The sequence below is a fragment of the Alosa sapidissima genome, chromosome 17 (genome assembly GCF_018492685.1).
Source record: "Alosa sapidissima isolate fAloSap1 chromosome 17, fAloSap1.pri, whole genome shotgun sequence".
Taxonomy (NCBI): Eukaryota; Metazoa; Chordata; class Actinopteri; order Clupeiformes; family Clupeidae; genus Alosa; species Alosa sapidissima.
In genome coordinates this window covers 11,061,860-11,082,784 of record NC_055973.1, presented here as the reverse complement: position 1 = coordinate 11,082,784, position 20,925 = coordinate 11,061,860, and the positions used below count along the sequence as shown (strand labels likewise).

The following is a 20,925-nucleotide window of genomic DNA, read 5'->3' as shown; positions in this document are numbered from 1 at the left end:
GTACGATTTTTAACCACCATGTCTTTTGAATAATATGCATCTCTGCAAGTATAACAATGTGAGGTCAAACATTGTCAAACGTTGTCACTGTTAGACTGGTTAACTGTGCTTCCTCAGGTCTGTAGTTGTACGTGCCTTGCATAGTTCCCTAAGTATCTCAGACGGAATTTGGTGCTTGGCTGGAAGAGAGGAGAGGGCGAGTGCTGCGTTGGGTCAAAGTATTTAAAAAGATCAGGTGTTCTTTGAGCGCGGACACCAAAAGGCAAAATGTGACTGTCCTGTACGTAAGCTATGTATGAGGCAGTCAAGGAATCTGAGGCACACTGATCAAGTTAAAAATCCTTTATTCTAATGCATACGCCTACATGTTTTCGATTCATAACAGTCTACATCAGGGCCTTTGTGCTTGGCTGGATTTTAGGGGTAAATGTATGATAATTTGACCCTCTAGTATCCTCAGAAATCTACCCTCTGTGATCTCCATCCCTGCTTTATACCCAAAAGGCCCTGCAACCCAGTGTACCAAGTTGTATTTGATTAAACACATTTGGATGCATTTAGGATTTCACATTGTTTCACACAGCTGGCACAAAAAAGCACACCGCAGGTTACATAATCTGTTCACCTTTGGTAATAGTTGAGCAACCAATAATTTTATACACATAAGCGGTTTAGTGCTACTCATAAAAACAATGATGTGCATCAAAATATTACTGAAAGCAAGAATAAAATTTAGTTATCCAATACAGCTATTTCCATTCTCATGCATAGTGTACAATAAACAATTAATAATTAATGATGATTTATTTGAAAAAAAGTTACAAGCATTTACAGAATTGAATGGAAAAGAGATGTGTTCTTCATTAGAGCTATTGCTACATATCCTCTCATTAGGGCGATCCCATAGGAATGAAATACATACAAATTCACCCTACAGATTGGATTTCAATATCTACATCATTACTCTGTTTCAGGATTAGAACTAGGCTGGACATAGTGCTATTTGGATCCAGTATCTTTACCAATGGCACATTTACACCACAGTCTTGAAATATGCAGTTCTGCATAGTCATGGCAGACATTGAATCAATGCCTAAAGAAGTAAGTGTGCTGCTCTCCCTCAACTCGTCAATGTCAGCATTACTCAGGTCACAAAGCAACCGTTTCACATAATCCTCCACAGAGTTCACAGATTGTACCATTGGCTCTGTCCCCTCCCCCTTGAGCTCCTGTTGTACCAGTGGTGATAGTCGTACCCTGAGAGATGCGTTTTGAGAAAGGACATGGTTTTGTAGGTTTCTGAAATTAAACTTGCAAACAACCTGTTGCGTGTTGTTTGTCAACAAGCATCTCTCCAAGGACTCGTGTACCTCAGAGATCTCCATGACCGTCAATCCTTTCGCCTCTAAGAACCTTTGAAAATTGACTTTGTTCAGCAGCAGGCCCAAATTAAGAGGTCCCCAGTTGATGGACTGCCCAACAAGTCCAAGGTTGTGGCGATAATGACAAAAGGTATCCAGAAAAGAATTGGCGGCAGCATAATTTGTTTGAGAGGCATTTCCCAAGAAAGAGGAGATAGAGGAATAGCAAACAAAGTAATCTAGTTTGCTGTGTAATGTTGCATAGTGCAGGTTTAAAGCTCCACTCACTTTTGGTCTCAGCACTTTTCTGAAGTGTGAGCTATCAAGGGTCTCGATCAGCCCATCATGCAGTACAGCTGCACTGTGGAACACGCCTCTGATTGGACAAGAGGGAAACCTCTGGCCAATGGCTGTGAAGGCTCTCACTACATCTGTGACGGATGAGACATCACACTTCAGAGTCATCACCAACGCACCATACTGCCTTTGGAGTGCACTAACTTTGTGTTGAATCTCTGCTGAGGGCAGACTCCTGGAGAGGGAAACAATGTAGCCTCCACCTCTGTGAGCAATGAACTTCAGGGTCTCCAGCCCCAATCCAGATAAGCCCCCAGATACAATGTACACACTGTTCTTCTGGAAGAGTTCCTTGGCTTGTGGGAGCAAGGGGACATTTGTTTCTGTGTGAAGAGAACCAGTCTTGGTGCACACAATCAAAGAGATGTTCTCCACATTAAAATACGAGTGATTTTGTGTGCTGGATGTTATCATCTCAGAAAAGACTTCTCTCTGAACGGTATTCTCTTGTATGGGCATACAAATCTTACCACAAGTCACCCCATGTAGCCAGTGATCCAGATGTTCACCCTGTCTTTGAAGGTTGGCTTTCTGGAGAACACTGGACGTTTTCAGAACATGGACAGACACATTTTGATTCTTTTGTTGAATGAGGTGTGAGTGGGAAGTCAGTTCCTCTTTACAGACAACTACAATGTGCTTCACTGAAGATATTCCGCTTGCACTCACCAACATAGAATGGTCATAAGGAGGCAACAGCAGAATGACAGCATAGTCAGCATTTTGGTCATTAATATGAGTCTGAATATTCAAACTCCATCCTTTAGTCTTTCCTATCTCAACCAGCAACTTGGCCAAAGTTCTGGGAACACAGGAAAGAATTGTCACAGGCAATTTCTTTGTGTCTTTGGGTAATATGTGGTCAAAGATTTCCCTTGCGAGTACGAGGTATGAGACACATGGGACATCTCTTAGAAATGGGAGCTTTGCAGTGTTGTAGCATACCACCTCAGGAAGTATAACCTTAGAGGAGGCAACAACAGGGTAACAGGATGCAATGTGATCACCCACCTTCAGTTTGCTCACACCTTTCCCCACATCTGTGACAGTGCCACTGAAGTCAAGAGCCAGGAGCTTGTGGTTCTGAGTGGAGTGTTTGGACCAGTATAGTGTCTGGCCAAACTGAAAGTCAGATACACTAACTGGAAAGAAGTCAGATGAATGGACACATATTTTATCAAGCTTAACTTCCACAGTTTTATCCAGAATTGGGGTTTCATCAAAACTAACTGTAACAGCTGACAGTTTGGCCATCATGTAGGGATCTGTAGTCTGAAGAGTAAATCTTTGAGATGTCAAAGAATGGATACATGTCTCTGAATGTCTAGAATCATGATATGGACTTCTTGTTATCGTAGCTAAATGAGTATGACCTTTGCTTATCAAGATCTCGGGGTACTGGTTGCTCTGAGAGCAGCTAATGATGTGGGCTAACTCCTGTATGTCTTCATTTGACACAGACGCAAGGTCAATTAATTGAAAAGAGAAGCCCGACATCTCTGCTGCTAGGGCTCTTGTCATACCTGATAAAACAAAGCCAGGGCTGACATGATCAACAATAAGACCAGATGATCTGTAGGTGATCACACGTATGACATATGAGGTACTATACTTCCTCAAAGCAAGCACAATTTGTCGGTAGAGTTCACAACATTTGACTAAACTGTCCAAAATAGTCTCAATTTTCATTTGGCTCAGGTTTTGAATGCCCCACATGAACAGCACCTCTGTAAATTCCACACCAGCTTTAGTCTCAAGGCACTGGGTGAGCCAAGCAGGCACTGAAGAGGCTGATTTGGAGAGGGAAACAAAAGTAGATTGTGGGTTTAAATAAGGCTTCAGAGCTTTGGCCACTCCTAGTGTGTCCTCAAATACTAAAGCTTTAGGTCTGTTGACAGTGTTCATGCCATCTGTTAAGGCTCGATACTCATTATGAAAGAATTCAACAACCTGAGGGCTTCCTTGCACAAATGTGATTCTCAAACATTTTAGTTCAACCAGCACACGACCCGATAGATCTATAAAGCAGCCACACACTTCGTAAAATTCATTTGTCTCTCGAGTCACCCTCAGATACATGGTCATCACCCTCTGCAATGGTCTGGAGATCACCACACTTTTGATAGCTGAGGGGAAACAAGGTCTTACACAAGTTCCATCTTGAACCACCACAGATGCCATCTGTAAGAACCAGTCCAGCACCACCGGGTGCAGCCTGTACTCGTACAGTTGGCTCAGCAATTCATCTGGAACAGTGATGCTTGTCAGGGCTTCCCTGAATTCTCTTCCATAGCAAACCTCACCCAGTTGTCTGAATGTAGGCCCATATTCAAATCCAGCCAATGAGAGATGTGAGTAAACCTCCTCTTTGGTAATAATTATTGGGCACCTTTTTGAGACAATATCACAGTTGATGACTTCCTCCTCTATAACTGCTGGACCTTTTCCATAGATAATGGTGCCAGATGCATGCATAGTGGATGAAGACCATATTTCAAATGTGGTCTTGCCTTCAGATGGCTCAAGAAGTACCCTCAATTGATTGGGGTCCTTGCTGAGCACAAACAAGCTCTGGAAAGTGACACTAAGCTTTAGTGAACACAGAGGTTTCTTTGGCTTGATGAACTGCATAGCAGCTTCAGAAGCTAGTTCCACATAAAGAGAACCAGGGGCAATCACCACTCCATTGTTTTTATGTTCCCAAAAGTAGGGTACAACATCAGATGAGAGGTTACACGCATACTGTTTGTTGTTATCCTTCATCTGTGATAGTAAGGGATGCACAGGATATGGTAAAATGGCATGCCCATGTCTCACAGTCTCAAAGTAAACCTCTTTTTTAAGGCAGTCAAACTGGTACCTAGGAAGGGACATTGGCTGGCTCTCAAGACCTCTGTATACATTGTCCCAGTCAATTTGGAACCCCAGCTCAAAAAGTCTAGCCATAGTACTAACAAGGGTCTCGTGCTCTCTGTCTGGCTGCACTGAAGACATAACAGTGATATCATTCCCTAGCACCTCCATAATGTTTCTCTGCAAAGCCTTTCTTGGGCTTATCTCTATGAAGACCACATTAGTTTTGTCTTTGGCCGCTGAATTTATTGCCTTTTGAAATGCAACTGGCTCACGGATGTTCTGTGCCCAGTATTCACCTGTGATGAAGTCCCCTGCAGACATTGGCTTCCCTGTCACTGTTGAGTAAAGTTCACACTCCTTTTCATTTGCCTGTAGGACTCCTATTCTTTCTTTGATCTGACTTAAAATAGGATCCATCATATGACTGTGATAAGCTGCGGGAACATCCAAAACATGGAGAAAAAGGTTTTTGGTCATAACTAAAGTTTTCAGCTTTTGGTGCAGACTGTCTATGGCATCTTCATGACCTGATAATACACATGACACAGGACTGTTTAAAGCTGCCAGACAAACCTTCCCTGTGTAAAAAGATAGAATTTCTAAAATGTCTGCAACAGCTACATTTCTAACCACAAGCATTTTCCCCCCAGTGACAATTCCCTGCAGAGTACTTCGGTGGTAGATCACCTTAACTGCGTCTGCGAGAGATAACAGCCCAGAACAGTGTGCAGCAGCAACTTCTCCAATAGAATGCCCCAGAACAGCATCTGGTCTGAGGCCCCAATGTTTCAGAAGGTTTGCAAGTGCCACCTGAATGGTGAACAGCAAGGGCTGAACGACCTCTGGTTTGGAATTGTCATCATTGTCATAATCACTCACTATCTTCTGGGAAATGCACATGCTCCTATGATTCTGGAAGAGGTTTTCCACTTCCCTTACTTTTGCTCTAAATACAGGCTCTTCTTTGAGCAGCTGTTTACACATACCTCTATAAGTGACTCCATTGCCACAGAACACAAACACCAACTTCAAGCCTGGCTTGGATGGGGAGATCTTTTTGTCAAGAGCCATCTTTAGCTGATTTTGTAATTCTGCCACCGAAGATGACAGAAATGCTTTCCTGTATTTTTGCTTTAAGTGGCTTCTCCTACATGCTGATGTGTAAGCTATAGATTGGAGATCTACTGGTTCATCTGTGCATAGCCTTCGGTGAGTGTCGGAAATACACATCTTGAGGGACTTCTCTGTCATTGCTGAAAGTATGAACAATTTCCTTTTCTCAGACCTGACAGGAACTGAATTAGGTGTGTCTATGTGTTCCCTTATGACAGCGTGAGCATTGGTGCCCCCAAAGCCAAAGTTATTGATGCCAGCCACTCTACCATCAGGATTTGTCTGCTGCCATTTCTCTGCTTTGGTAGGAATCTTTATATTTAAAGCTTTTGCATCAATGCTTGAACTTTGCTCTGAGTAAAACAATGAGGGGACAATGGTTTGGTGTTTCATCATTAGAAGAACCTTGATGAGTCCTGCTACACCAGCGGCTGATTCAGTGTGCCCTATGTTACCTTTCACAGAGCCAACGATTGTCTCTGATCCTTGAGGCCTAGCTTGGGCGATGACATTAGAGATGCTCTCTGCCTCTATGGGGTCTCCTACTGGGGTTCCAGTCCCATGAGCCTCTATGTACTGGACACTGGTCAGGTCTCTCTCTGTAGAGTAGATTCTGCTGAGAAGCTCCTTCTGCTGAACCATCGACGGCTTGGTGATTGGGGTGACGGTGCGGCCATCTTGGTTTACTGATGTTTTGCTGATTATGCCCCATATATGATGGTGGCTTTCAAGAGCCTATGCATAAAACAGCATTGACAATGGTGTTTGGAAAATAACTGCTTAAGTACAAAATATTTACATTTTAAAACCACATTCTGTTAGGTACAATGAAGATATACCTTCTTCAAAGGTTTCAGCAGGACAACTCCACAGCCTTCCCCTCTGCCATAGCCATCTGCTCTGCTGGAGAAAGGTTTGCTGGTGCCATCAGGTGAGATCATCTTGGCTTTGCTAAGAGCCACAAAGACTCTTGGTTCAAGAATGCAGCTCACACCTCCACAAAGAGCCATCTCACAATCACCTGACAATAAAAAAAAACTAAATAAAACTGCGGAAAACTATTTCAACAAAACAGAACAGTAAAACTTTATATGTCTCATCAACAACAAAAAAGTAGCTTAATGGTGTGTGCATTCTTATACCTTGTCTGATGGCCTGGCAGGCAGAGTGAAGGGCTACTAAAGATGAGGAACAAGCGCTATCAATAGCAAATGAAGGCCCAGTAAGATTAAAGGTGTAGGAGATCCTGTTGGCAGCCACACTCATAGATGTCCCAGTGCCATTATAGTGGGTTATTGTGCTCGGGCTATTGTTAAGGAGAGTCTCAAAGTCCCTGTTCATGAGGCCTGAGACAAAAACATACAGGACATATACTATGATCTACAGTACAGTGAATGTCCAAAATACCGAAGAGTCATCAATTACTAACATTCTCATCATTACCTATGTAAACTCCTGTCCTGCTCCCGCTGATCTTCTCCATGGGTATCCCAGCATCCTCTAGGGCTCTGTAGGAGCACTGTAATAGCAGCTTTTGCTGGGGGTCCATAAAGTCTGCTTCTGCCTCCGTGATGCCAAAGAACTTGTGGTCCAACTCATTAAATCTGACAAAATATAACACAAATCACTAACATCAATCACTGCATTGTATAAACAACTCACAGGAGGAGAGTTTTGAGTATTCATTAATAAAAATGCAATTTTTGTACCCTACAAATACATTAATGAGTAGTGTTTAATATATATAATAAATGTAGGTGAATGTCTAGCATTTACCAAATGTTTGCCATTTTTAAAAAAGTTTACCTTGAAACCAATGTCAACATAGCATGGGCAAGCATTCACAAGATTCACTACAATAACATATTGAAACTGGTAAAGTAATTAGGAAAATTCCCCTACGATCGCCCATATTAAAACACATCTATCACCTTGTAAAGCTGTAACATACCCATCTATAAGAGCAGCCTTGGTAGTCTGTGTCTTTCCAGGTCTGCTGACGTCAGGATCATACCAGGACGAGCAGTTAAATCGCTCACCTGGAATCTCCACAGAACAGTTCTTTCCCTCGACTAGAACCCGCCAGAAGTTGTCAAGACCCTCACCTGAAGAATATTACATTTACAGATGATGAATCAAAAACAGACACCCAAAATAAAATTCAAAAAGTAACATTCACTGTAAATTGGTAACATCTGTATGCAGGTTGTACCAACAGTGGCATTATGTAATCAAATTCGTGTAAGACCTGTACAGACCTTTCCAGAGTTTGCTCTGGAAAATGTGTTCAACTATGTAGAAAAAAGGGCACCATGTGCTGACCACTTTTGGCTGCACAATGTGTTATTCTTACCTCCTGGGAAATTGCATCCAATCCCAACCACTGCAATGTCCTCATCCATGATGTTCATGAACTCCACTAACAAATGCACTTCTCACAAACCACACGTCTGCCTTTCTTTCTACCCACCATTCTTACCTTAGATGGTTTTTTCCCCCCATCAAATCCAGCAATAACATTACATGTTAAGACCTATACATGAATTCTCCTTTTTAACAGCACAACACAATAGCAAGCCAGAACTTCCTGAAATCAGTGTGGTATGGCTAGTCTCTCTCCTTATAAAGCTTACCATGACTGAGCTGATCTTGTGTCATTTGAGGACTGAAAGGTTCTCAAAAAAACCTATGCCCTTCAATTAACTTTACTGGAACAAAAACCTTCAATTACTGGTCAACACTGGTGATATTCACTGAGATGCCACTACCAGAGAGCAATGAATGGCTACCTTTGTCCCTTTGATGCAACACATCATCTTAAATGCCATTTAACAATTACTTTACCATTTCAGTATTTGGTTTTATTAACCCATCAGCTATTGTAATGAGTAGTTCAGGGATAAACTCTAAACTTGTTGGCTCACCAAAAAGGGGCACTTAATATTCCTCTAAAGGACTCAGCAGAGGGCTGTTTAAATAGCCACTTCTACCCCACGTCGTTTGTGACTGGGGGCTGGTGGTTTGGGGACACATTCCCCATTATTTAGAAAGACAATGGAAGGACTATGCTCAGACTGGAGATGGATAATGACAGACATTCACGTTGTGCTTCGAATGAGTGCATCTTCTTTTTAACAAAAATTGAAGTTTTGAAAGCACAGATTCTAGGATAATCCTCTCAGAAACCTTTTCAGATGTCTGAAAGGTTTGCTGAAAAGTACAAAATACTAAACCTGTAAGACATTGTCATGTATTTGAATAAGTGACACTTGAAGAAAAGTTATGGAGGCTTTTATTCATGTTTCCATAGCACAAATATTTTTTTTCTTCTGATTTCAGAAACAGACCTGGGTAACGGTATTGGTTAACATTCATATACGCACACTTATATACACTTGACTTTTATTTTAAATCTCTTACATATTGATTCAAGCATATGGAGAGAAGATGGAGCCAGTTGGCTCCACCTGAATAACTTAAATGGATAGAATTGTTACAGTCATCTTTATTTGAATGCAACAATTTAAACTCTAATTCAAGCTGAGAGGGAAGTCAACCCTGTCCTACTACTTGAAGACAACAAAACCTAGAATGTACAATTTACAGACTGAACACTCCAACCATTACATGATGCAAAGGGTGGGTGGGTGAGGGGGGGAGGGGGGGGGGGGGGGGTTGCTATGCAAGAATACTTGCTTTCCAAAGTCACACTAAACCTGTTGCTCAAGAGAGACTGCATCAGGAGTTAAATATGCCTTCACATTTTAGATTCTCCTCACAGCTGCAATAAAAAGTGGAGAGCTAATTTCAAGTCTCCACAAATATCCTGATCACAGAAAGGTTATTTGAGGTGATATACAGTACTAGTTGCTTTGCAACTAAAAGTTTATTCCCCTCAACTGTTACAATGTAAAACATCATTACGTGATGGGATTCTCTATGAAGGTATATCTGATACTGCAGAGTGAGATGAGTGTCCACTACCTTCCTTTGCACACCGTCTTACCATGCAGGTGTGAGACATTTGGAGAAGCTTTTACACGCCTGAATGTCCTGAAAAAAAAACTAAAAAAAAAAAAAAACTAAAAAAATAAAAAGAATTAAGTTGATGTTAATGACCAATTGGATTACTGAAAGGAGATTTTGTTTGGGGGCAAATCAACGGGCTACATCTGAGTATAAAGAAAATGGGCTGAAAGTGGTTTAAAAAAAAAAAAAAAAGTAAAAGAAACAAAAGTCTTTGTCATCCCTGCAACATAATTGCACTGGGAGATATTTACACATGGGGCATTGGTATCAGTCTTTTCCGCAGGCGACATCATCTAGGGTCTAAGGCCTTCCCCTCCAGCAACATCTTTATCTCCTTGCCGTCCAATGTCTCGTAGGTCAGCAGGGCATCTGCCAGCTTCTCGTGCTCTTTGCTGTATTTCTTCAAGAGGTTCTTAGCACGTTCATAAGAATCCTGCGACAAGGCACGCGAAGAATTAGGCCTCCGTATCGAAAATGACATTTGTATTGTGGAGAGAAAACCTTGGCATAAAATTGCACTATAAGACATCAACATGTGTAATTAAATGAGAGGATAGAAGCATACTTTAGCTTGTAAGAAGTAATGTTAACAATAGAAATTATATAAAGCAACTAGATATCATTTAATATTTAAATATGTAAAACAAGTAGTCTTCTGTGGCAATGTGTGTGGGACAGTCCACTCACCTGTAGCAGGACCCTGACTTCCTGTTCAATGGCAGCCTGTGTCTCTGGACTCTGCTTTGTTAGGTCAGCATAGGTCATCACCCCCAGCTGGAACATGCCGGCAGAACAATGACAAATCGCAACAGACCGCTTACACAACCAGCAGGCTCAGAAGCAGGCCAAAGAGGCCGGACTCATGAGCTTAGCACCACAACTAATGCAGGAAGCCTCTATTGGCACTTTTTAAATGGCCGTTATAAATGATCATATGGAATTGTCGGCAAATTAAGTTGAACTCCAAGGAAGACTAGCTTCAGAGAGTTCATGGCGGACTCCCTGTGAGGGTTGAACCGTGTTAACGTCAAACATTTCAGGCTGGACATAGCTACAGGGGGAAAGGATTAGGAGCAGGGACTTATGTCTGGAATGTTTCTCTGAGAATGCCATTTCACCACGACTGAGGCTTCCTGCAGAAGATCCACTGTTGGCTAAAATGAACCCACTTTTCCTTTGGACTGCTTCATTACCCAAGCTGATCAGACGGAGCCCTGAGGCTATGAGGGGGCCTGACTGTCCATGAATTGTGCCTCTTTTTGAGACTGGCTAAGACTACTACAACAAAGGCTGATTGTTGGGCTTTATCCAGTCTACACACACAAACAAAGTTACCACAGGGGTTACCTTGTTGCTCATCCCAAAACGAGTCACCATCATCTTGGCTATCCTGGTGGCTCCATCAAAGTCACTTGATGCACCTGTAAAAAAAATAAATAAAATAAAAATAAAATAAACAAATTGGTGATGTTTTAGGAGATCAACTCCAAAATACAACCATGAAAGTATAGCCAAACATGGAGACAGAAAGTACACAGTCGAAGAAAGGCAACAGAAAAAAAGGGGGGCATCAAGGTTAGCAGGGCCAGAGAGAAAGAGAGAGCTGAAAGAAAAAAAAATATTTTGCCCAGTCACCTGTGGTGATGTTCTCGTCTCCGAATATGAGCTCCTCCGCCACGCGCCCCCCCATGCTGACATCCATCTGGGCCAGCAGCTGGGCTCGGGTCTCGCTCCAGCGGTCATTCTCGGGCAGCATGGACACCTGCGACCCACATGACCCCACAATCAAATGACACACAATGACCCAGCCAATATTTTGGGGATATTTATACTGAATCAGACACTACAATCTGAGGGTGAGTCTGCACAATCAATATAATGCATTAACCGAGCATAAAGTACATTTGACCTCTACATTATGACCACATCAGCAGTAATGAACAATGTAAGCATTAACAAAAGGGAAATTGTGAAACTAATTTAAATTTAAAAGACAAGGGGTACACACATGACCAAGAGTAGGTCCACGGGGCATGATGGTAGCTTTGTTGATGGGCATGGCATCTTTGGTGTAGTAGGCCACGATGGCGTGGCCAGACTCGTGGTAGGCAGTGATGGTCTTGTTCTTTGCGTCGATGTCCACACTCCTGCGTTCAGGGCCTGTCCATTACATGAGGGGAGGAGAAATGGAAGTAAGGTGGAGGAGCAAATGTAGGTTAAAGGAGAATTAAACAAGAAGTTTCTGACTTAAAGCTCACTCCCATGACTTAAGAAGAATGGGAGAGAGTGGGGAAGGATTATTGCATTTGAAGGGGGCAGGGTTAGATGGAAGTGAGGAGGAAGTGGGAGGGTAGGTATGGCACACACCCATGAGAATCTTGTCCTTAGCGAACTCCAGATCCTTCATGGTGACCATGTCTTTGCCATCGACAGCAGCCTTGAGAGCTGCCTGGTTAACCAGGTTCTCCAACTCGGCCCCGGAGAAGCCCACAGTACCTCTGGCAATGATCTCTGCATTAATACCTGGATGAAGAAGACAAGGGTGGTCAGGTTAGACCATGTGTATGCTCAATCAGTTTGTGAATAATTCATCAAAGAGGCATTTTGGTGTCCTGTCCACCATTCTGACTGGAGTTTGACTTAAAGTCTACAAAATAGAAGCACTTTCACATCAGAGAGACCATAAACTCATGTCTCGAATCAAATCACATTCAATAGCTAGCATTGAAAACAACAACAAAAACTATAAACCCACTAAAAGTATACACATAAAACATTGCTGTGCTCATTCACTTCAGCCATACCTTCATCCATTTTGATTTTCTTCAAGTACCAGTTGAGGATCTCGGTGCGTCCTTTCACATCTGGACGAGGGACAGTCACCTGCATGTCAAATCTTCCTGGACGGATCAAGGCACTGCAGAACAATCCAGACAACCCCTGCTCATCAGCTTTAAATGCTATACAAATCTGATAAGGTGAAAGCCTGTCAGACTAAACTCCTGATTGCAGAATGGCTGTACTCCTGGCAGTCAGGTGAACAGAGGACAGTTTGGACAATGGAATTCACCCCAATTATGAGATTCAGTTTAGTTGTTCTTAATCCCCTTGTGACAGACATTTTATGTATGAATTCACATTTAGGCTAACAAAAATCCAACTCAGGGTGACTGACCCCATAAGCCTATAAGATTTGGCAAAGAATCAGAGATATCCTCACTGCTTTGGCCAATCCAAACAGACAGAGCTGTGGAATAAATGCATTCTCCAATGAAACTTACTTATCTAAAGCCTCAGCAAAGTTTGTGGCGCCAATAACGATGACCCCTTCATTTGGCTTAAACCTGTAAATAAAGAAAAGATGATAATCAAAACACTAACCACAGGCTATGCAGACATCTCATCTTAAATGAGCACAATTCTCTTATAGCATAACACCTACTGGCTGGCAATGCAACAGCTTGACTGAGTAAACAAAAACAAATACTCCTATAAAATCATTATGGATTCTCTCACTGATAACTAACAGAACACGTTTTTGATTAAATACTTACCCATCCATCTCTGCCAGCAGCTGGTTGATGGTCTGTCTGGAGTAGGGGTGCATGGGAGATTCTATTCTTTTCCCACCCACACTGTCCAGCTCATCAATGAAGATGACACACGGGGCATTGGCCTTTGCCTCCTCTGAGGAAAACGAACAACAGAAACATGATGCCGCTTTTGCGCTTATGTAGTGATTTTACAACATTCTCTCTTATTCAATGCAACTTCAGGCCAAAGAAGAAATACTGTGTGTCTTTGAGGAACACAACACACATAAATGTCACCATGAGATGTGAAACTATGGATTGCCACAGGGACTCACTGAAGAGGTTCCTGATGCGACTGGCTCCCACGCCCACAAACATCTCATCGAACTCCGAGCCGGAGGCATAGTAGAAGGGCACATCAGCCTCGCCAGCCACTGCCCTGGCCAGCAGCGTCTTCCCTGTGCCTGGAGGGCCTACCAGCAGGATACCTACAAGACAGAGCCCATGATGGAGACAAATACTAGCTATCAAAGACCAATCACAAGGATTCACAATGATACAGTCCAACAAAAGGTTTTACTGTTTTCCCCATTACTCTGCATGAGCCACTGAATGACATTTAATGACTAGCAGCTATACAGAAAATTCTATAATACTAAAAAAATAATAAAAGGATTTACATATCAGCAATGCCATACTAGAAATTACAACTTAATAATAAACTGCATCTAATTAATTTAAAAAAAAATCTTTTTTTTACATTTGGAGATTTACATAAGGTTTACACCTGACAGCAGTGATGGGTACCTTATTTTCTGGCCTGTTCTCACCTTTGGGGAGCTTTCCACCTAAAACTGTGAATTTCTGAGGGTTCCTGAGGAACTCGACCACCTCCTGCAGCTCGTTCTTGGCCTCTTCGACGCCCTTCACATGCTCAAAGGTCACATTCTTCACCTGGACTGGGTCCACAGCTGAATCCAGGCCAGAGGTGGTGCGGAAGCGCACTGTTGGAGAAAAAAGGGGAATCCCCAAGGTTAGGGCCCAAGATCATTGGCTGTATTACTTGAGATAGTAGAAGTGAAACATTTAGTGTCAGTGTCTTGGTACCTTATTTTGGTGTAGAATACAAAATTAGTTCATGCTGAAGCATGTTAGAAATCACACAAAGCTTTAAGCATGTATCCCTCTGAATACATACGCATGCACAGATATCAGAGTAAAGATATCTGTGCACAGAGTATGAGCCTGACTAATCTGAGAAATCAACAGCACACACTAGAAAGTAAATAAAGTCTGACACAAACCAGTATCAGAAAAGGAGCTTTTACCCGAAAGGAACGGGGTTTTGGCCAAGCCATAGATGCCAACCAGGAGGAGGACCAGAAGGATCAAGCGTGTTCTCCTTAGTGAATCTGCCAAATCACACACACCACACACACACAGAGGAGGGAAGTTGAACTCACAATACCCATCAACCTTAGTTACTCTTGACTCAACAGCATCACCCTGTGGTACCTCAGAAAAATGTATATGTACATTCATCTCATCTACGCACATTACTAAACCTCATGGACAAAATTAAACACTGCTACTTATATAGTTTCAAATGCTGATGCACACATAATTATTACCATTGACTAAATAACATGAAAGAAGGGCATGAATTTGCTAATTATATTTTTGTAACAAGCAACATATGTAATATATGTCAATGTGTCTGTGTAGAGCCATGCCTTGTGTTCTTTGGGTAAAAGACTGGGACTTCATGAAGCCTTCTGTGAAGCCGGCTTTAAAGGCATCTTGCTCATTGCCAGACAGATTCCTCTGTTTCATTATGCCGTCTACGCTGTCTATCACTGGGCCTTTCTCCTTCATCAGCAGACCCTGTGATCCAAAGAGCAAAGAAGAGAGAGAGAGGGAGAAAAAAGAAAAGATTGAATTGAAGGAGGGAGGGAGGGCAGGTTGAGCGGTTACACCAGTAACAATGGGATTAGTGAGAGCTGCCAGTGAGTGGTCATGAGACACATGGACTCTGCCATGTAAGCGGAGGAACAGCCCGCTCGGCTACGTCTAGGCAGTAAAACTATTTGAAACCAGTCCTTGGCCAACTCTGACATAATGTAAATGAGTGTACATACACTACTGTTCATTAGTTTGGAGTCACTTAGAAATGTACTTAATGTTTTCATCATTAATGTTGTAAAAAGAAATGGCTGATCTTTAATGCAATATCTAGTATGTATACAGATATAAGTATACAGATGCCCATTATCAGCAACCATTCATCCAATGTTCCAAAGGCACATTCTGTTTAATAATCTGATATAATTTTAAAAGGCTAACATTGAAAACATTGAAGAACCCTTTTGCAATTGTGTAAGCACATAATGTAATCTGAAAACTACACATACACACAGTCTTGAGTATGATAGATACTTGATTGATCCCCAAGGGGAAATTCAAGAGTCTTTCTCGACCCAACTAACCTTTATAAAGGCTGGAGTATAGCCTTCCGGCTCGACTGGGCTCTCATAGCCCGCCTGCAGACGCCTCTTTCCGGACCGTAAGGTCTTGAAGCCTCGATGCTGGACCCATACTGCATGGACGGACATTGGGTGAATAGGTTATTCAAGGTATTCAGCAAAATTCGTCCCAATATAGTCCGAAGTCAATATCTGCCTAGGAAATTGCCTTGTCTTAATCTGCATTGCCATTTGTACTCATTGTGAATAGGCAGGTCACGAGATGTAATTAGGGATTGTTTTGTTTGGCTCACTTTTACTCACGGCATGCTATCCGGCGACGAGAGACTCCATTCACTATGCTAAGCTAGCCGGGGTGCTGCCGGACTAAGACAATGCATGCACGGAGACAAAAATGTTTTTGCTCACTTATCTAACTCTAGGGGAGACGGTGAATAAACCAATTCCATGAAATAGTCGCGTGTTCCTTTAAGAAGAACAATAGTACAATACATACAATACAATAATAGTAATGATACATACACAGACAACAATTTTACACAGTTCTACATTTGCATGGAGAGCAGACTCTAGTGCCTGCAGTCTGGATTGAGTGCTGATGCGGGGAGCTCTGATGGCGACGTCGGGAGCCATGAAGCAACAAACGTCTTGCTAAAGCCACCGAGCTGCTGATCAGCAGGAAGATCGCCCATCATGACTTCAGACTACTGTTCTTCCGGTGCTCTGCTCTCCAGACTGCCAGTAGTGCTAAATTCTCTGAGTTGGTCCGTGAAAGAACTTTGTTGGTCTTGCATTGGCAGTTTCACGCGGGTCATCATTGCCCTTGGACTTTTTCAGCCAGTTGGAAATTGGACTAATTTTAACATGATTATTATTATTTTATTTATTCATTTTCAATTTGCTGTGTTGTCTGTCTTGTATGTCTTAGTGTCACGGGAACGCTGACGACTACGCCGCTCCGTCCGGCATCTTTTGTGTTTGTTATTTTTTAAAATGTTTTTGTCATGTGGTGTCAATGCTGGCGACTACACCGCTCCGTCTGGCATTTTTTGTCAATGTCTTGTATGTGGAGCGCTTTGGGTTGCACTTTGTGCATGTTAAATGCGCTATACCAAAGTCCTTTTAGGCAAGTCCCTCCACTCGGCGGCCATATACCAACGTTTTATGGGCACTCATCGGGCACAGTCTTTGGGTCAAACTGCGCGTGCGCAAGTCTTCACAACACCAATCTTGCTCCAGCGGCGAGATCACAACACATGATTGGCACGGTGTCTTCACAACACACCATATGATTGGCTCAATGTATTCACATGTCGACGGTTTGCCGAGGAAGGGGTGTGATATGTGTAGACAACGGCCATATTGCCGTGACAAACTAGCCCCATGCATTTCTATGGAGTATTTTTTGAGTGCTGTGTCTCCTCATTAGAAAGTCTCTGGCTATACTAAATAAAACTGACTTGACTTGACTACAATATTTCCAAGCTACACTGTACCAAAAACATGACACAACAATATGTGCCCCGAAATTGACACATTTCTTGCACAAACTGTTCTAAACATTGTGGTCTAAATGTGACCGATATTACCAGGCCAGTGTTGGAGCTCTGAGCAGACTGCCTGTAGAGGACTAGAACCATGTCTATGGAATGCTGAAGGCTGGAACAGCCCCACTCCTCTGGAGAACCCTAGAAGAAGAACAGACACATATGAGTGCAGTGAGAACCATATACTCTAATTTTACTTATAACACATTTTATTACACAGCTTTTATGATAAAGGTACTACAGTACACTGACATGTTCTCAATTCTAGGTCAATAAAATCAATGCCACAAACACTTGGAAGTAATTCATATCATATATTAAAGTTTTAATCTTTAATATATCCTAGAATATATAGCAGCTAATGTGTTGATGGTACCTCATGTGGTAACAAAAATATCTAATTACATAGTGAATACTGAACCGAAGCTTGACTTTAAAAAAAAAAAAAATTAAAAACCACAAATCGAATCACGACATCGGTCTGAAAATTTGCAACTACATATTTTGCCTTAATCATCCAGCCCCATCATTGTGTTCATATTACTCTGTCCCATATAGAACTTCCAAATCTTCATTGTGAAAAGCAATCTGTCCCCATATCGAAGACACATTACAACTCCCAAAGACGAAATGACGTGAAACCTCACCATGTTTGTTTCTGAAGAAAGAGTCGGTCGAGATGTGTGATGTTTTCCAGCTGGGAGAGTAGTGAGGGAGAGCAGGGACTCGGCTTTCTCCTGGGCCCAACCTTGGCAGGAGCCTACTGACCAGCTCGCTGAGCTGACCAACTCCTAGGTCAGACAAGCCCAGCTCCCGTAAGCTCACTGTGGGCTGAGAACACAAGGTACAACATGTGGAGTTTGATAAGATGCAATTTTGCCGTAAAAAGGAGAGGCCAGATTTTAGTGTAGTGTTTGTATTTTACAACATCAGATAATTTTACTCAAAACTACTCCGATTAATCCAACATCCCCGACAAAAGATTACACTCGTTATTCGTCTTTAACAGTCATCCAATGTCAGGATGAAAATGCTTTATCAATCATGTAAGGCATATTTATCATCTGATGAAAGAAACAAATAAGACAGCTGAGAAAAGCTCCAGTTTATAGAACATAGAGACTTGATTTGATGCAAGTAATTAATTATGTGAATAATTTTCATCCAACAGCAAATGAAGCTCATTTCATTTCATATTTATTATACAGGAAAGTATTAAAAGTAACAAAGTTACAGTTTAAAACGGGCCTGACTCACTAGTATGAAATGTAGTTGAAGTTGTTACCTATTTTAGCATAGTACAAGAGGCAGTTAGGGAAAATTGCAATTTGACTATTGCCTCAATTGTGCTTTGGATTTGAGAGGATGAACAAGGAACATTTGTCATAGCTTATGTTTGTACTTATGAAATAAATGCTGTACTTTGTCGAGTTACATTCTACTAAGAGGTGCACTATGCTGCCTTACCTCTTTGAGCAGAGGATCCTGCTCTGGTGGGAAATCCTTTTGCAGACTCTGCACAGATGCTGTGGCTGCAGAGCTGGCTGAGGTTTTGATGGAATGGAGGGCATTGATAAGGTGTGTCAGTGGCACTGTGACCTAAACAAACAAAGGACCATAAACTATTATTATTGATGATAATCATAAAATCCCAGGGCTGTGGTGGCAAGGTTACAGTGAAAACGTATAGGGGACATTGTTCCTATATGATGATATAATTAAGCATTTGTAATAATGTGTTATGTATTTATGTCCAAGTGATAGCAGTTTAGCTCGTTGATTGGACACCATGAGACTGAAAGGTACACACATCTATTGCACAGGTTGAGTGAAAGAATTTAGTTGGGTTCAACTTCACTTGCCAATCTACCATGAGTTCGTGAAGGCATTTATTCAGTGTAAAGCTGGTTCTGTATTAGCAACGCGTGTACTGTGTATCAACGCACTGAAAGGGCAAAACGAGTAACCTCGTAACCGATGTCGGTTTAATAACACAAAACGGAAGTTTGAGTCCAGCTGCTACATAGAACAAGCTACCATAACCACAACAACATGTGTTTGAAGTATAAATCTGTCGAAAATATCCGCATTCTGCATTTAACACGCTATGCGTTGCGTGCTATGCGTTGAACGTACCATTCCACAAAATTCAAGCTGGTTAGCATTGCCAGACTGTAACTACTGTCAGTGGTGGTTATTCTAGTGTCTTCCAATGACAACCGGCACCTGATTGTGTAATCGACCGCTACGACATCCAATAGTAACATAACCTAACCCTAATGTTAGCGATCTTGATATAAACATATGGAATACATATCAATAACGTTATTCAATGATGAAATACAATGATTCAGGGTCATCTGATACCTATTTTAACATAGTACAACTTACGCCAAATACAGAGTCAATGGTTGTGTTTGCTTTCCCGTTATCTATTAGCTAGCTGCTAAATGTTACACAAGCGCCATACCATAACATGCTAGAACTAACGTTAGCTAGCCGGCTGCCACGAACAGTATGTCTATGGTCACGTAACTGGATGCTAGGCTAGTTAGCTTTCAGTACTGCGTTAGGTATGCTCTCTACTTTCTTGGCAAACCAACTTTATGTAAAAAAAAAATACATATATATAAAGCCTTCAGAGAATCCCACTCAGGTTAATATATTTTACCACCTCAGCTGATCAATGTAGTGAAAGGACTTAAACAAAAGCTTGCGTTAGCGTTACCCATCCATTGTCAAGGTGGTAACTTTAGTTAGCTAACGAGGCAGAACTTCATTGCCAACTTAACGTTAGCCACACATCTACTAATGTAACACTCTTCGCATAGCTCTGGTTAACTGACAACAACAGTAGTTAACCAATACATCTGTGCTACTCGTGTTTTATTTGTCGTTCACACATCAACGTTGAGTAAGCCGCCTCCAACTCTCAGAAAAAATACCTTTAGCACCCAGCTAACATGGTCGTAACCCCGAGCTAGCTGAGTAGTAGCACTAGGTAACGTTAACAGTTTGTACCTGTGGTTGAAACGTTGTAGGGAGGGAAAACATCGCTCCGGGTTATTGGAAGCAGTCCCTGTGCGTTCCTGTCAAAATCTGGAGCCCACCCCACCTTCTGCCCTTTTGTTTCCCCCTGTTATTTCACTCGACTGACTATCGTTACTTCCAAATGCTGAGGAAAGGAGGTTCTCGCCGTGAATGCTACCGGGGGACATATTGTTACGTCATTCTGTAAAGGCTCATTCAACATCGTGCAGCGCTGCGCAGATCTGGTTGAACGTGACGAATGCGCGACTTTTGCATAATGAAAACAGGCATAACAGCAGCCAGTTCTGCGCAGCGCTGGATGAAGTCGAATGAGCCTGTAGCACGTATACTCTCTCCGACATGCCGCACATCTTGTTATGGGTCGTTCCAGCAACCCGTAACCTGTGTTTTCATAACCCGTGAAAGTGCCCTGGAACGACAGTCAAACCTGTGAACTCGTACCAGATCGTTGTACTCACGGTTACCGTCACAGACACATAAACAACCGCCGCAGAAGGGTTTGTCGTGACTTGTTATCACTTTGCCTGGAAGTCGTGAGGCATATGACTTGATGAAGTTGTAACTTACGGGCTAAGCTGCTGTCTGGAACGCAGCA

At 42.2% G+C, this 20,925-nt stretch overlaps 2 protein-coding genes across 3 annotated transcripts; both read right to left on the bottom strand.

Annotated features, from left to right (window-relative positions):
- Positions 1–926: 926 nt before the first annotated feature.
- On the bottom strand, positions 927–8,098 carry pks1 (polyketide synthase 1). The gene is made up of 6 exons (XM_042068831.1): positions 8,041–8,098; positions 7,639–7,792; positions 7,131–7,291; positions 6,830–7,033; positions 6,527–6,708; positions 927–6,422 (listed from the first exon to the last, which is right to left on the bottom strand). The coding sequence occupies exons 1-6, from the start codon at positions 8,096–8,098 to the stop codon at positions 927–929; spliced, it is 6,255 nt and encodes a 2,084-aa protein (XP_041924765.1).
- An 864-nt stretch (positions 8,099–8,962) lies between these two features.
- Positions 8,963–20,510, bottom strand: LOC121688581 (ATP-dependent zinc metalloprotease YME1L1-like). Of its 2 annotated transcripts, none has more exons than XM_042068264.1 (18): positions 20,301–20,510; positions 18,747–18,878; positions 17,927–18,110; positions 17,322–17,420; positions 15,736–15,845; positions 14,983–15,133; positions 14,554–14,661; positions 14,080–14,253; positions 13,585–13,737; positions 13,271–13,403; positions 12,998–13,060; positions 12,521–12,633; positions 12,084–12,239; positions 11,725–11,876; positions 11,352–11,478; positions 11,064–11,137; positions 10,404–10,490; positions 8,963–10,149 (listed from the first exon to the last, which is right to left on the bottom strand). In XM_042068264.1, exons 1-18 carry the CDS (start codon positions 20,331–20,333, stop codon positions 10,006–10,008), a joined length of 2,193 nt encoding a protein of 730 aa, XP_041924198.1. In that variant the 5' UTR covers positions 20,334–20,510; the 3' UTR covers positions 8,963–10,005. The 2 variants fall into 2 exon arrangements, with proteins under 2 accessions (XP_041924198.1, XP_041924199.1); XM_042068265.1 differs by having other exon boundaries at positions 14,578–14,661; positions 20,301–20,509.
- Between the last annotated feature and the right edge of the window lie 415 nt (positions 20,511–20,925).